At 43.0% G+C, this 16,817-nt stretch overlaps 1 protein-coding gene across 1 annotated transcript; it reads right to left on the bottom strand.

Moving 5' to 3' along the window:
* Positions 1 to 360: 360 nt before the first annotated feature.
* pole (polymerase (DNA directed), epsilon) lies at positions 361 to 16,619 on the bottom strand. Its single transcript, XM_086112320.1, has 48 exons — positions 16,404 to 16,619; positions 16,164 to 16,299; positions 15,981 to 16,061; positions 15,831 to 15,875; positions 15,656 to 15,748; positions 15,367 to 15,521; positions 15,027 to 15,171; positions 14,856 to 14,936; positions 14,663 to 14,770; positions 14,476 to 14,586; positions 14,289 to 14,374; positions 14,077 to 14,196; positions 13,451 to 13,583; positions 13,256 to 13,369; positions 12,960 to 13,172; positions 12,462 to 12,569; positions 12,226 to 12,354; positions 12,029 to 12,131; positions 11,772 to 11,918; positions 11,544 to 11,689; positions 11,222 to 11,370; positions 11,040 to 11,132; positions 10,637 to 10,939; positions 9,676 to 9,871; positions 9,367 to 9,581; positions 9,157 to 9,259; positions 8,984 to 9,064; positions 8,571 to 8,693; positions 8,070 to 8,279; positions 7,516 to 7,728; positions 7,275 to 7,418; positions 7,051 to 7,191; positions 6,762 to 6,915; positions 6,555 to 6,661; positions 6,192 to 6,368; positions 5,871 to 6,094; positions 4,724 to 4,944; positions 4,336 to 4,540; positions 4,083 to 4,256; positions 3,820 to 3,945; positions 3,534 to 3,666; positions 3,247 to 3,448; positions 2,312 to 2,443; positions 2,023 to 2,216; positions 1,739 to 1,939; positions 1,525 to 1,650; positions 807 to 896; positions 361 to 722 (listed from the first exon to the last, which is right to left on the bottom strand). The coding sequence occupies exons 1-48, from the start codon at positions 16,466 to 16,468 to the stop codon at positions 600 to 602; spliced, it is 6,879 nt and encodes a 2,292-aa protein (XP_085968446.1). The 5' UTR covers positions 16,469 to 16,619; the 3' UTR covers positions 361 to 599.
* Between the last annotated feature and the right edge of the window lie 198 nt (positions 16,620 to 16,817).

Consider the following 16,817-nt stretch of genomic DNA (forward strand, 5'->3'; position numbering starts at 1 on the left):
TGGGACAATCAGTTTGCGATGACTGATTTTCCTTTCATCTCAATGGTCGAAGGGTTATATGTCTTTGTGTTTGGTTTCTGAGGGAGTAGTTTGTATTTGCTATTTTCCAAATATTAAATATAGCCACAGTTTTGTTACGCAAAGTCAACAACGGTGTGCAGAAGTTATTATACAGTTGGTAAATGGCAAAATTAAAGCCCTCGCAGCTCATCACCCTGGGAATGGATAAATTATTGATGGCAAGAAAAGTCTTAAAGTGTGTTTTTAAGTGTTTGTACAGATTGATGGTTGTCCCAAGAAACGATGACAACAACAGAGGATGTGATGATACTTTTAAAGCGACCCGACCACTGCCTGGAATATATTACACAGCAAAAAAAGTTTATTGACAGTCATCATTTTAATCTATATACATACATTATTTTAAAACTCCCACCACTGAGAGTTCAAGCACATCGACAGCCCACATCGGCTGTACTCAGCCATACAAGTCTACATGTACACAATGCACACACACATGCACGCTCACTCGAGCAACAATCACCGACAGTGATGAACGAGTTGTTCTAATGTGACAGTGACGAAGCTCAGTTGTGCCTTTAAGAAGCACTCTGACTCATTTGTGGACTCATTACCATCAACCAGTCAATGGTCTCCTTCAGGAAGCTCATGTTGTAGTGGGATGCAATGTTCTGAAATACCGTGACCTGCTCTGAGAAATTCTTTCGAAGGAAAGAGAGAATACGTAAATTAAAAAAAAAAAACAATCAACCACATGCATTGGAAGAATATAATGAAACACATACCTTAGCTGGGAAAGTGAGTTCAAAGTCTCCGGCGCATTTGCAGTAGAGAGGCATGTTTGCTTCCTTCACTCCTTTACATTTAGTACAAACCTAAACATCACATACACAAAAAAAGGTTAGCTCACATAAAACCTGAGTGCTTGATAACAGGCTAGTGATCGAAACATGTACACATAATTAGTGACAAGATGTTTAAAGGAGGGCGGCCCGGTAGTCCAGTGGTTAGCACGTCGACTTCACAGTGCAGAGGTACCGGGTTCAATTCCAGCTCCGGCCTCCCTGTGTGGAGTTTGCATGTTCTCCCCGGGCCTGCGTGGGTTTTCTCCGGGTACTCCGGTTTCCTCCCACATTCCAAAAACATGCATGGCAGGCTGATTGATCACTCTAAATTGTCCTGAGGTGTGAGTGAGGGTGTGCATGGTTGTTCGTCTCTGTGTGCCCTGCGATTGGCTGGCTACCAATTCGGGGTGTCCCCCGCCTACTGCCCGAAGACAGCTGGGATAGGCTCCAGCACCCCCGCGACCCTAGTGAGGATCAAGCGGTTCGGAAGATGAATGAATGAATGTTTAAAGGACGTTAATCATATTATTGATTCGCCTTCTCAACATGTCAAATTGATTCCTACATTTTCTATCCAAAGTGGAATTTGAAGCAAACAGTCAGCTACTGCTCTATGTACATTGCAGTATTTTTTTTCTATGAAGTCATTTTAATTCACCAGGTCCTGCAATGTGTAGCTCATCAATTTCTTCTGCAGGGCTTCCACCAACGCCATCTCAATAGACTCGGTCTCGTACTGGGCCTTGCAGTTTGAACAAAACCACTGTGGCAAGACGGCACCATCCTGAAGAAAAAAATAGAAAAATCACAGTCTATGCAATTAACAAGAAAACCCCACAGAGGCATTACTAACAGAGCCTCTGCTGGCTTACTTGCACCACCGAAGGGTCTTTGCAGAGGTCGAGGTCACGGCAGAAATTGCAGTTGTGGCATATAACTTCGGGTAGTATGTATGAGTTGCAGGGGTCGCGAAAAGTGGCTTCTTCCGAGAACTCCCCCACATCCACAAGGCGCAGAAGGTCCCTCTTAAGCTTGTTCACCTGGTTCACAATGTTGCTATCTAGCGAGAGGACCTGAAGAAACAACAAAGAATGAAGAAAAGCAGCTGATTTAACGTAAAGGTCACCCCCCCCCCCCCCCCCCCCGTCATATTTACCTGACAGACATATTTGACAAACTCCAGAGCTGGGTTGTTAAGTGGCAAGTGTGAGCCTGGCAAGACCGGGAACATTTCCGAGGGTTGGGCCACATTCCTGGTACCAGTCACCTTTTTTTTAATTTTTTGAGTAATAGTAAAAATGTTCTGCGTCAGTTCGCTGGACACATACTCCTGAGAGAAAGAGATCATTCCTGAGGGAGAGATTTGAAATAGGCAAAATCTAAGCACAAGGTCCCATCATAACATCCGGCATTGTTTTTCAGTATTAACTCAAGAGCATTCTAACCAGGAAGAGCGCTCAAATCCCCCACGTTCTGCTGAGAAATCTGGCTGCAGCCTCGTCTCTTGACTGGCGTTGCACCAGGTGTGTTGCGTCTCAGCTCTTCTTTCATGCTTTGGTAAACTGCTGCAATGTAAGCTGAGTAGAAAGTAGGATGAGAAGTGGTGCATCAGTGCAAAGTGATGCCATTATGTACTACAAATACGTATTGCTATTGTATGACTGATGCGAGGGTCTTTGAGAATGTAAAATACCAGTCACTGGCCTGAGATTTGATAAAAGAGGGGCATTAAATATTCAGCATTTATAAATTTATTAATACTCAATTTGGGTTGATATTTTTTTCAAAGAGATATTAAATACATACCGTATTTTCCACACTAAAAGGCGCACTGGATTATGAGGCGGACCTTCAATGAATGGCCTATTTTGTAATTGTTTTCACACATTGGGCGCACCGCTTTAAAAGATGCAATCTACAATGGATCCACTAGATGGAGCTACGCTCAAGGAAACACCAACAGAACGATCAGATGTCAGTAAAACGTATTTAATAAAGCACCGTTATAACAGCAAGAGCAAGTTGTAACATTGACTCGTTAACGTTGACCTCTCTTGCCGCTGCTCTATTTCCGTGTTCAACTGCGTAACCGATCGCCTTAAGTTTGAACTCTGCGTTGCCAGCATGTCTCGAGCAAGGAGCCATTTTGGGGTCCAAATATTATATGACCATACACAAGGCGCATCGGATTTTAAGGCGCGCTGTGAGCTTTTAAGAAAATGGTAGGCTTTTAGGTGCACCTTTTCGTGCGGAAAATACGGTATATACAGCTAGACTCGACATGAGCATACAGTATATAGCGCCGAATACACGATGACGTGGCACGCGTGCACATGCCGGCGCATGCTCCTTTATTCGTAACTCTAACTTTGTTGCTCACCCGACACAATCATGAGGAAGTAGTTCTGGCAGGAGGCACTTTGCGGCAGATACTGCATGATATTCCAGTTGCTCTCAATCAAGTCCTCCACCTCATCCGCCTCTGCATCTTCCTCCTCTTCTTGAGCGTGCGCTTCATCCTCCTCTTCATCCTCACTGCCATCTTCATCTGGGTTTGTGTTTTTCTTTGCTTTCACGCCTTCCTAGGAGACACCAGCCCAGAGCGGCAATGAGCTGCCTATTTGTTAAACAGTGGACACCGACAATAAGTAACTACGTTTGAACTACCTCGCCATACAAGACGCTGGATGGAAGTTTGCCTTTCACACCACCATTGTTAGCCGGGTCCATCCACAGTAGAAACTCCCAACATTGGGAGAAGGAGATGGACAAAGAGTGGAAGATTTCTCTGGAATGTATGCTTCAAGACAAAGTCAGACAGTCTGTGGTTGGTGACAATGCATGATCCCATGCATGTGGTATAACAAATACAATGAAATGTTGGCTCATAAGGATGATGCAAGAATTGATATGAATTCTCAGAGGTATGGTTTGAAGATGACAACTGTCAAACCTATTTGTGATGTATTCCACATATCCAATGGCATCGTCTATCCTGCGTTTTTTGGTGCACAAGATGATCCTGTTGAAGTTTCCGTACACCACCGTGGAGCCTAAACGCTTGAACTCTGCAATCAATCTGTCAACACAATAACAGGAATTACAGTATCGAGGCCCGCTCGTTCAACTTCCCGCCATAAATCGAAAAACGGTCTTGCGCAGGTGAAACAATGTACAGGCCTACATGCTAGCAAAAAAAGGATGTGCATCACTCACTGCAGAAAGACCTTCTTCATCATGTTGTACAAGGTGCGGTGCAGAGCGGGGTCATAGAGCAGTGAGCTGGGGGAGTGCAGCCAGCGGTAGAAGTGCATCACCTGGTTGTCTGCATACACGTTGTGGTACTGTGTGATCTCTCGGACCCAGCCCACCACCATGCTCTTCAAGATCCTGCTTGTGCAAAACATAAAGCATTGGAGCAGCAGGCAAATATAAAATGTGTGTGTGTGTGTGTGTTTTATCGATGTACCTGAAGGTGTTGGAGCATAGGGCGGTCTCGTCATAGCTCGCTAATGAGCTAGCGCCTTGGTTTCCTGACATCATGTCCTCCAAAGACGCCTGTTGGATTACATCAAAACTAACACCCAGACTGGCTCCTCCCTCCATGTCGTTGACATGCTGTGACTGGAGGATGGTGTTCACAGCCAAGCTCTGCAGGTCCAGCTCCACACACACTGTAAGATGCGACAGTCATTCGTCACAATGAGATCAACTTTGTATTGCACTCAAATCTTGCATCAGATTCGGCTAGCTGACGGCATTTTTGACATAGAGGTGAACGTTTGAGTAACCACACAAATTATGTCAGGAGATGGCAATTAATTTCCATGGTTGGATTGAAGCATGTGTTGAGGTACCTGTGGAGTAGCATCCTTGCGCATTAATCTCAACAGAGCCCCGGTCATCGCTTTCCATTACCAGGCGGCTGTCATCAGCCTCTTTGCCCCCCAGATCTGGCCTTGCTGTGGGAGAGAGCCATAGCAGGTGATTGTGTTTCCGCAGATGTCTGGCAAGGAACAAGTCTGAACCAAAGATTGACACATCTCGGGGCAGGTTTCCCACAGGTAAGTGGTAATACCTGAAATGGAAAGAGATGACGGACAGATTTTTAGTTCTCGCATAAAATCGTCACAAAAACATTTTGTGTGGAGTACAGGTGAAAGTAACACATCTAAGGGTATCGATAACAATGTTGTTCAAAATGTCATTACATAAAAATCCACTCATTTTTGTTTTCTTGAAAATGTCAAAAAAGATCTTGGTCAAAAGGTTGTAATTCTTATTGCAATATTTTACAATTCTATATATGACAAATAGTGTTGACTAACAATTGCCTGAATTTCAAAAATACAAATTATAATAAATGTTAGCCACTGTGAATCAAGGGACAGCTCATATGAATCGGTCCTTTGTAGTACTTTTTTTTAAAATCCAATGTTAATGATATACAATTAACGTGGCTTCAGTGGGAAAGCCCTCTTAGCTGACAAATGACCGTTTCTCCCCAAAAACTATGGGTGTGGCACTTATGAGGGGTGTGTTTAAAAAAAACAACCAAAAACAAACAACAGGAAGAGACAAAAAATAGATTCAGAAATATATCTATGCGAGCCTCTTTACAATACATATATCGACCGGGAGGCATCAGAATTGAAATTGCACATTCATTCAAAAAGTGTCCACATGTCTGAAAGCTAATCCGCGCTGTGCAGGGCACACACAATTTGATCAGGCACTGTGCTGACTGTAAACGGGAAGTGCTGCTAACAGTGGAAGGAGAAATATGTTTCCCAACCAGCATAATAAAAATATCATTTGGATACACATCACTGTTTTCATAATGTATATAAAGTAATGTAAAATATTGGTAAATGTATCGCTTTAAAGGCCATGTATTGGGATACACATGTTTCGCAATGCATATTGTAACCCCTGGACCGTGATACACATTGTATTGTGAGGTTGGTATGCTGCCCTATGACTTATAGTGCACATGCTACCCACCGAGCCATGTCAAAAGCCTGTGATAGATAGCTGTCCAGATTCAGATAATGGCGGATCATACGCCGGGCTCCGTGACGCTGCCAGTCCAGCACACTGTAACTGATCTCATCAATAACATGCACTGGCATGACTGGGAATTCGTCCAGAACTGGCATGCCTGTAGCCAGTCGTCGCAACTCCCAGTTGGATTGGACTGCGATGAGGGTCGGCCCCCGTCGCTCCTCCTAAACATAACGAATAAAAGCACGTTACAAGACTCAAAGCATAAATTGGAATACAAAAAGTCATATCAGTGGATAAGTCCCGTTTTTTTTTTCTCACCTTGTAGCTTATAAGTGTGCGTTGCAGTGCACGATAAATGGCCTTCACATCATTTTCAGCCCGAACCTCAAAACTGTGTTTTTCTGGAGGCAGAAGATCCTCTGTTGTTTTTTCCAATAGGGCAGTGCGCTCAGCGGTGTAGACGTTACTCAGGTTTGGCATCTGGTTGCTTCGCACCTGCATAGATAAGGAAAGTCAAAGCTCAAAGTGAGCAAGAATGCATTCGTCAAAGCAAGGCAGCGGGTCAGTTTTATTAAATCCATCATGCATGAGCTTGAAAGACCTTTTACAGTACAACCGAAGAGTCCCACCAGAAAGATGGCAACATAAACCATAGAGCATAGAGCAATGCATAGTTCTTACAGTGTCCAGAATAAAGATGTTGGCCTTGCGCTGAGAAGGGATGAAAAGGCCGAACAAGGCCTTGTGACCCTGACTGTGATGGTAAAGGTACATGTGGCGAACACTTCCTGGAAGAAAAACAAACATGGCAGAGGAACATTAACAGACTCTGTTGGACGTTCAATTAGTAAATCACACAAACACATTATGCTGCTAATATGCTCATACCTGGCTCCAAGTAGCTGAACTGGGCCAGAGACCTCATATCCAGATTCTCCAGATCAAAGGTGTCTGCCTCCCTTCCGGCCATATCCCTCCCGACACGCTTATTGACCATACACACGCATCCGAGCTGCACGAGTGCACGAAACAGTAGTGGCACCTGAAAGGTGGATGATCAAAATGCACCATCTTTTTATCAGTGGTCCCATTAGACACGCGTGGCACATCAACTGGAAAGTGACATACAAGAGTTGTGGCAAAACTGACAGTAATGGCGGTGGTGTTTGTATGCTACCTGTGTTTCATAGACCCCTTCGATGTCTGGGGCCGAGAGGTCAGCGTTGATCTCGTTAATGTGCTCCTGGTACATGTCCTCAGGGACACAGTACTCATAGAGGTAGTACACCATGTTGGAGCGAGGGAGCATCCGATTCACCTGATGTAACACACAAACAAATTGCTTCAAATAAAACAGATACTTTGGTAGGGGGGTGTGGGGTTAGCTTGCTTAGTGCTTACCTTTTTGTATGTTGGTCCCTCCTCCTGCTTTGGGACTTTTTGGTTGACATAGAAGATGCGAGGAATATTGAGCTTCATGCAGTGGAGGTCATTTCCTATGACGGCCCATAACTTGTAAAGTCCTGGGTGGCTAGTTTCTGCAATCTGCAAGGATCAGATACATTACTTCAATGATCATTTTACTCCATGGATAAAGAGGGTGGGACTCCATCTAAAAAGAGGATGGTGTTGGTGAGGTGACCTGCACTATTTGCCACGCCATGTCCAGGATGCTGCGAGCCGTTTTGCGGAGGAAACCTCCGATGCCTGTGGTGGGGCCATCCCTGATCACTCCCCCGCTTACAGGCTGGGCTTCTCCATCCAGCAGTCTTCTCTTTTTCTTTCTCTCCTTCCTCTGCCTCATCTGCAGCTCCCACTTTTTCTTATGGTAACGCAACCACACAAGGTGTTCCTCCTATAGGGAGACAGATTTTGAAAAGGTTTTAAAAAGTCATTCGATACCTCTAAAAAAACAACAACAAAAAAGACGGATGAGTAATTTGACACTTGATGGGTGGGTGAACAGGCACTCCAAAGACCTGCTTGCATACAAACAATTAAAAATCAGTTTTCCATATGACTCCATGTAGGAGACTAGTTGGAATGAATATGTAAACAAAAATGTCAACATGTACTGTATATTAGTATATAAATTACATGTTGTATTTGTGGACAGTGCTTAATATCAAAGCAAGTTTCATCTGGATCACATTTCACATGAGTTAAATCTAATACGGCATCGAGCCAGTGGCCTACCTTCGTCTTGCCCATTGGTGGAGGCGGTCCCAAAACTTCTCTCCACGACTGGGTAAGCTCAAGATCCTGAGACTCGACCTGGCTGTCCTCCCCTTGAGATACTCTCTTCCTCTTGGTGCTGATGAGGATGGCCGGCTGCAGAGGCTTAGCTGGCATCCCAAAGTCCTCCATATCAGGAACTGGATGGCCCTCGAGGAGCTGATGAGCTATCTGAAGAAAAATCAGATATCGTCTGTTTAAAGAGGGGCTTGAAACAATAATATACAGGCTGTAGATTTGGGGTCATGGAAACGTTAATGATTAAATGACTTCCACCAACAACCCCTGACAATTTTGTGTCTTAAATGAAATTATCCTGTTAAGGGAATTAAGCATTTCTATTCAGGATGGATACCAACCTCATTCCCTTGATTGGATCCGGAGGAAATTAACGAATCATGAATGAATGAATGAACAATTATTCCTTGCCCAATTTGAACGTGTTGCTCCGAGGTAACCAACCTGTCTCTTGCCCTCGCTGGTGAATATCTCGCTGATTTTCTTTTGCTTGTAGACGTCATTTTTCTCGAGAAGTTTCTTGTGAAGCCAGTCGGGATGTCGGACTCGAGGGACTGGATTCTTCACCTGAACATCAAAACTCGTATGTTGTAATCAAAGCCCTTGACTGTTACCAAAGTATTCGGCATTCTAATTGAAAATTACTGCCCTGAAAACAAAGATATTTTCAAACGACTAGCTCTCTGACTATGTACCCAGAATACCCGGAGAACCCACGCAGGCCCAGGGGAGAACATGCAAACTCCACACAGGAAGGCCGGAGTCAGGATCGAACCCACGACCCCTGCACTGTGACGTCAATGTGCTAACCACTGCTCCACATGTATCATCAATTTTTTTTTTTTTTTTTAAGTTACCTGTTGAAGAGCTGCAGGGATGGTGATAATTTTCTGGATTGCACTCCCTAACCTCTCTATGTAGTAACTCCAATCAAGGATCTGTGATGTGAACAGGAAACACAATCTGATGTAATTTGAAGGGGGAAAAAAAAATCCATTCATTTGGAAGCTATTTTATTCCAAATCCTTACCGAGCGGATGTCAAAGTCATGCAGGCTGGGCATTTTCAACCATTTACGCAGAAAATGTTTGGTCACGCTTGGCTCAGCTTGGAAGATGGCCAAAGGAATAGCTCTGATGGAGGAGACATATATGAACCGGGGAACTTTCGCTTCATGTCAGTTTTTACAGCCAATAAGTATCAATGCAGTACTGAGGTGCTACACGCGCCGTTGCCCCACCTCTCTGTGACAGGTGATCCTTCTGGCTTTCGTGAGATGACGTAACGACAGCTAAGACCGGCATCTTTCACCATTTGGTCACCCAGGAACTCTGCCAGTCTCTTGGCTGTGCTAATGGAAGTGGACTTTTGCTCTCCGTAGTCCTCCAACTTTTTAGACATGGAGCGATTTTCTGATATCAGGTCAAACAGCTCAGCATCTGGCATGTTGGCGGCCTGGAACACCAATGTGGACGATCAATATAAGGTCTTAAAGTTGTTTGACAAATAGACTCACAACTTTCACGTACAAGTGTGAAACAGCCGTTACCTTGCTGTACAGCACATCCAGCCAGTAGTCAGCCACTTTGGCTACCGAGGCGTAGACCTCCTCCAGGGTGGTACCTTTGAGGAAAGCTTCAAACACGGAAGACTGGAAGATCTTAATGAGTTGCAGCTCCCCTCTTCTCTTCACTTCAAAACCTTTCAGCTCGGCCAGAGAGCCGTCCTCATTGAATACGGCGTACCTAAAATGAAAGGCCAAATCCAAATCATCCACTGTGCCAGCGTTCTTATTAAATTAGAAACTTATGAAATGAACATACTGCAAATGTAATTTCTGTTCACATCGAACACAAGTGCAAAAATTCTACCTTTGCAAAGATAATCATACTCACTTTTGATTTAAACTGTTAGAAAGGGAATCATTGAACAATATATTTATTATTGATGTTGTAATTTTGTATGTACATTGTGGAGTATGGGCTTATGGCTGTTGTTTTGTTTTATATTGTTGTAACTCTGTACTTGCTGTCCTCTTGGCCAGGTCACTCTTACCAAAGGCTTTTTAACCTCATTTATTATTTTTTTAACCTGGTTAAATAAAGGAATTAAAAAATTAATAAGAAAATGAATGAAAAAAATATATTAGCTCTCACACAGTACAATGGTGAGGAAGGTAATCACTGAAATGTCACTCTCACTGCAAGTGACATTGATTTGTTATCGTTCATTGGATACCACTTGATTGTGTCTGTACCACATGGAATAAATGTATTGTAAAAGGTTCCTGTCAGCTAGTTTTACACCCCTTCAGCAAGGCACATCATTTTCTTGTTCGAGTACAGATGACTGTTCAATTGTAAATCAGACACTATTTTGGGGCCAATATTGAAATGTAAGTCGATATAATGCAGTTACACACAAGTGGACAACACGTGCTTATTAATTGGGGTATGACCTCTATAGGGGAAGGAGCAACTACTAGCAGGAAAAAGGCTACTTGGTTGTACCTTTTCTTTAACTTCTTGCCTTCTTCTTTCGAGGCGGGCAAAATCATGGCTAGATACGGCCCATCCACTTCGAAGAAGATGCTGTTCTCTGCCCTGATATTGTAAGTGAGCGACGAGGGGTCTACCAGCTCGTGATACTGGTTATTGGTGAAGCCCTCTTTAACCAGGATATTCAGCATGGCACCGGGGTAGGAGATGGTCACCTTGGGCTTCTTCTCATTACTAGTCTTCACTACAAAGTTCTCCGGGAAAGTGTTCGGGAGGACGCACCAGATACCATCAGTATCCAACTCGAGTGGCCTCCTAAGTCACAGGAAAGTTGTCAACAAACAGACTTTTTTTTTCTGTGGAAATCTACAGTTCCGGTACACATCGATTATCACTGTTTCCACATGTTACTCACCCTATTTGTTCAATGAGCTCTCTCGCTTGAGTGATGATATTGGCACCAGTGTAGCACACAATGCCGGCCATCTCCATTGAGTACCAGCGAGCCCTGGTGGACACAAAGCGCAGCGGTTTAGCAACACAGATTTATTTTGGGGCCGTTTACTGAATTTAGTGGGGGGGGGGAAGAACTTGTACCCTTTTCTCATGACATAGCCGTAAAAAGAGTTTAGGATACACTTGTGAGCCAGCTGAAGAGACTCGTATAGGATCTCCATGTTCTTGCAGCGCTTGACCTCGGCAGCGTCTCCGCTATCCTGAGCTGCGGACAGTTTCTTCTTCCACACCTTAAAAGACATGATGTAAAAGAGGCAGTTGGATGAAGCGGTTTTTCTGTTACCATGAGGAGATAATTGACATGTAGAAATTGACCAATCAAACAAGTGCCCCAGCCCTTCAACCTCCTGGGATGACGACGACATGACTCATTTGCTATTTTCCGTGTCACGAAGGAAGGTACCTTGTGTAGCCCTTTAAACTCATATCGCCGATCCCTGAAAGCTCGAACAGTATCCACATAGAAGGAGTTTTCTCTCTGACAGATGGTGGTGACTCGCTCCTCCAGTTTGGTGACGTGCGTCTTCTTATAAGCCTTCTTGCAGTAATCTGACACAAGAACAACGCGTGTCAGAACTGCCTTTGACACGGAGAAGATCAAGACAAAAAAACGTTTTCAAAGATAGTCCACCTGCTAGACGTTTTTTCTCATGCTTAGCCTGTTCCTCCCTGTTGAGTGTGTGGAAGGCCCGAGGTGGACCATTTGGGAAGAATGGAGGGAACTTCTCAGACTCTAGTTGCTGCTGGATGCGGTGGAATTCACTACGGCTGGCAGGCACTGTGGGAGAGCCGAAGAGGATGTGACACATTTCTTGGATGCCTCTTCGCTTGCTCCCCGATTAAATGTTAACGTTTTAAAAACACAAGGCGTGTGACACACAAACTTACTGATTTCCCCTCTCCAGTGCCAAGCCATCCTCCTTTGACAAGTGGCGCCCGGTTTATTGAAGTCGCAGGCAGCACAAGTGGCTTCATTTACCATTGCAGATGGCTGGATCGGAATAATAGAAATTCAAGTCAATAGTTTTAATATTATCTTTGTCTCTCATGCGTCTTTATATGATAAATTCCTTTTTTTGTTCAACCTGTAGACGGTTGGTGAGGATGATGTTGGGGTACATTGCTCCAACATCAAGATGGTATATGAGGGGACATTCGATCCTGTTTGGAACCTCTTTCAGGGAAGTTAGCTTCTTTTTGATATCGTCGCAGACCTATTACCAGAAAAAAAGTGTCCTTTACGTCACGCGGGAAAGTCGAATAGAAGCAAGCAAAAAAATAAAATAAAACAATGGGAGATAAATTAAGAAAATTGACATACTTCACTGAAGTTGGTGACTTGCTCCAAGGGGATTTTCTCCTCCTCCTCAATGGCATGACGTATCGTTTGCTCAACTCTTTGGCATAGGAAGTCAAAAGCAGCTGGATTCTGTCAACAAACCAATCACCGTTCAATTTCAAATAGCAAAATAAGCCAGCGATTTCCAACCAGTGTGCTCTGGCACATTAGTGTGCCATCAGAGACCAACAGGTGTCCGGCGGGAAATGATGCAGTTTCACTGAAGCGATCCCAAAACTATTATTGAAATATAACCAATGATGTATCTTTATTCATCTAACCATTCCGTCGATATGTAGTGATAGAAAGAAAAATGTAATTCCTTGAATTGGATTTGTGATATCAATCAATCAACAACAAATTCATGTAAATTTGTGAGCGAAATGAGACGAGATCACCATTCTTTCACTTCATTTGTGTCAACACTGACACTGTATAAGCAAACAGAAGATAGGAGCGCCAAAGCGGATACAGTTTTACCATTTTGAAACGGCAAGGAATGTCACTTCGAAACACTCCAGACTCCAGCGCCTCCACGTGGCCGCCCACATAAGTCTCAGAGTCCAAGACGTGGCCGTCGTCTGTCATCTTATTGAAAACTTGTTCCTGTTTATTGGGGAAGACAATGTTGGCATGGAAGGCCTGCACCATGAGCAGAGCTTCGCATAGAGTACCAGAGCCTTTACGCAGCACCTGTACAGAGCGGAACACAGAAGCTGTGTCTCACAGTAACACACCGTATTCATACTTTGTAGTGTATTGTACTGCATACAAACCTCATCGGGCTCCATGGGGATGATAGTGCACAAAGCAAAGATGAAGGGGTGAACATACTTCATGTAAAGGTAGTATGTGGCCACAGCATCTGACACGGAGTAGGTTGCTAATGTCTGGCAAAAGGTTACAAAAATAAAGAAAGCAAAAAGAATGAGACAGCTTTTATAAGAAAAAAACAAATCCAGAAATCATACCTGTGGTTCCTCCGTTGCCATGCGGCACATTTCCTCTGGGTCAAGCTCCACAGGGTCATAACCCAGTTTAGCCTTGGCTGCAGCCTTCAGATTATGGCTTCCCACTGGCAGGTAGCTGTCTCTCTTAACCCACCTAGAGCGTGAGAGAAAAACAATCCTTCCATTAAATGTAAGATACAAATACATTCTGAAATATTAGAAAATAACTGTACATGCATTTGAAAAAAAAAAAGCCAACATTATAGCAGAAATGACGTTTATCATGATATATTGGCAATGCTGAAAAATGTATTGCTACAACGTGCCAAAAGTAAAATATACGGAATACGCTCAATAAGCATGATTTTGATAGGGAAAAAATGAATTTGTTGGGAATACATTTAAACAATAGTGGCGGTGTCTTTGTGAAATTGAAATGTTTTGCTTTCTGAAAAACAGCAGAGTACAAAAAAGGCAAAATAATGTTTTCTTTCGAATAGTCTTTTCTTCAAATAATAGTGAAAACCACTGTAAGAGTGGTAATACGTCCAACATGATTCAGAATATCACAGATAACTAAATTTTGATCCAATTGTCATACTTTCAATACTGCTATTGTGTTTTCTACTTTTTGAAAGCTGTCAAACCTAAAACTGTCCATGTGGATGGCCTGACTGGACTTGTACTCTCCCTGGCTGTCCTTCTGGAATCCAATCTCCCTGTGCATGCTCAGTCCGTGCACGGAAGCTCGTGTCTCAACAAAAGGCCTATAAGAATTGAAGAAAAAGTCAAAAATGAAGACGTTGATAACATTAGAGTGAGATGACTAAACACGGGAGCGTCAAAAGAATTGCTTTACCAATCAAAGAAGTCTCCGTTATAGGTCACGATGATGTTGGGTTTTGTCTCTTGAATGTGATCAAAGAACCTCTGAATAAGTGCCACCTAGAGTCATAACATTATTACAACGTTGCTAAATAAAGTCGCATACTACCATTTACATACAAAGGAGCTAAATGTAGTATGCCATTTCTCATAACATTTACCTCATCATCCTCATTAAAAACAGTGAAAGGACCTTCATATTCGGGTTTGGGCGTGAACTCAAAGTCTTCTATGTTTTCAGCTACAATCTCTCTGTTTGTGATTAGAAATCCCTACAGGGAGAAAGCAAAAAAAAAAAATCAAGTTACAATAGCATGAGGAGAGCAGAAAAGGAGGCATAAAACCCACCTGTCCATCTATCATATACGAGATCATCATAATCTGGTCAGTTTCTGCATCTGGGAATTTTAGTGGAAGTTTGGTGGTCTCTATGTCAAACGCCAAAACAACAGGGTCCTAAAAGTAAGAAAGAAAAGTGAATGATGTGACTTCAATGCAAAAGACAAGAGACATTGAACTTCCAACGAGAAAATCGTCATACTGGTCGTTCAACGAGATCATCTCTACGAACAATCTCTGGTGGGTAAGCACTGCCTCTGTATCGAACGTTGTACCAGTGAGCCTGAGGGAAAAAAAAACATGTAAATATTAGAGGAACAACAGATACAGGCCCTCTGATATATTTTGTCCAGTAGTTGTCAATTAAATTCACCACGTGGATCTTTAGGTCAATGGATACGCGCACGTGGTAGGGCACGTCATACTCCCTCATGTCCACAATGTTTTCTAGTTGGTCAGAAAAACTCTTGGACGTCCCATCTTCTTCTGCTGAAGTGACATTCCGGCCTGATAGAGCACTGCAAACATTAAAACCATTAGGTTACCTCGCCCCAGAAAATAAATAAATAAACATTGGAGCACGCGAGCGGGATTGCTTTCAATGTTGTGATTGCGCAATAGCCAATATCAAAAACTGCAACCAAGCACTTGGATGTCAACAAAAATACTAATGTAAACCCCTTTTGATTATGGTTGCATTAAACAATATATACCTTGATAACATTGATGTGTAGACATCATTAGACTGCTCTCTTTCTCTGTTTTTGCGTACTGCTGGGGAAATCTCCCGCTTGACCTTGATGAGGTCGTCCATTGTGTTGAATGACAGCTTAATGTAGCCTCTCTTCAGTCCAACCAGGTGATTGGGCTGAGAGACAAGAGAAGAATGTTATTTGCAAGCCTGAGGGTCAAGCAGACATCATTCCTTGTAAACACACACACACACACACACACACACACACACACACACACAAAATAAATAAATAAATAAAACACCCTCACCAGGTCCAGATCTTCTTTTGGGACAATTTCAAGCTTAGACACTTTGCCTTGGAACTTTCTTGACAAATATGCGATAACTTCCCTTTCGCAGTTCTAAAAGAAAGGTGCAAATCTTCTTATCAGCATTTATACGGTTTGACATCGGACAAGATTAAAATTTGATGGTCCGATTTACCTTTTTTGTGGCAATGTAAAAATAAGGCTTGAAAGGGAGCGCAACCTATAGACAGAATAAATATAGATTTCATGCTTCATATTCAGAATTATGTAATATTTACTATTTCCAGGTGACCAACAGTGTTCCAAATAGTTTTGCCCAACGCACCTTAAACCTGCTCCCATCCTCCTGGATAAAATAATAATCCACAACACTGACCATCCTTTTGTCCTCATCCAGTATCTCAGCCTGCAAGTACAGATAGGTGCACATTTATATATTATATAATATTATATATATTTTGTATTGACAGAAAATGAAAATATGGCGAGTGAGTGAGCGTTAACCTACAGGATGCATGTTGATCAACCAGCCAGTTTTCTCTCCGGGTTCTTTCATTCTTTCGAACCCGAAGCGACTGTCCATCTCATCCGTAAACTGGCTGCGCTCCAGCCTCTTGAGGGCCGACATAGAGGAGCCATCGTCCCTGATTCAAAAACATTGCTCTCCATTATTAAAACATTTAATGGCATCCATGTACGACAGCCCTATTTCGTTTTCATGTAGACTCAATAATGCGAAACTACTTACTGGTTCTCCTGCTCTCCACTTTTACCCCGGTCCGACTTGAATCTTCCACTATTTTGCAACACCATTTTGCGTGCTGGGTTGACGACAGGCCAGTAAAAGTAGTTTTACCGGCTCAGATTTGCTCTTGTGTCCGCAACAGATTCTGCATTTGGTTAATTTTTGGAGCTATTTCAAAACGGATCCGTTGTTCGTCTGACAGCTACAAACCTTGTGTTTTCTTAGTTTGGCGCGTTCTCCTAGTTCCCGCGAGATCAGCACCGCCAATAGTTCTCACAAAGATCGTTTATTTAGTACAGCGTCACTTCTCTAATACGTATGTACACGGACTCAAAACTTCACCGGGGACTTTTCTCCCTATTATTATGAAAATTTATTTTCTGTCGGGTTTTTTTTCATTGAATTAAATTAAATACT

The sequence above is a fragment of the Hippocampus guttulatus genome, chromosome 5 (genome assembly GCF_054856545.1).
Source record: "Hippocampus guttulatus isolate MCC_2025c chromosome 5, RoL_Hgut_1.0, whole genome shotgun sequence".
Lineage (NCBI taxonomy): Eukaryota > Metazoa > Chordata > Actinopteri > Syngnathiformes > Syngnathidae > Hippocampus > Hippocampus guttulatus.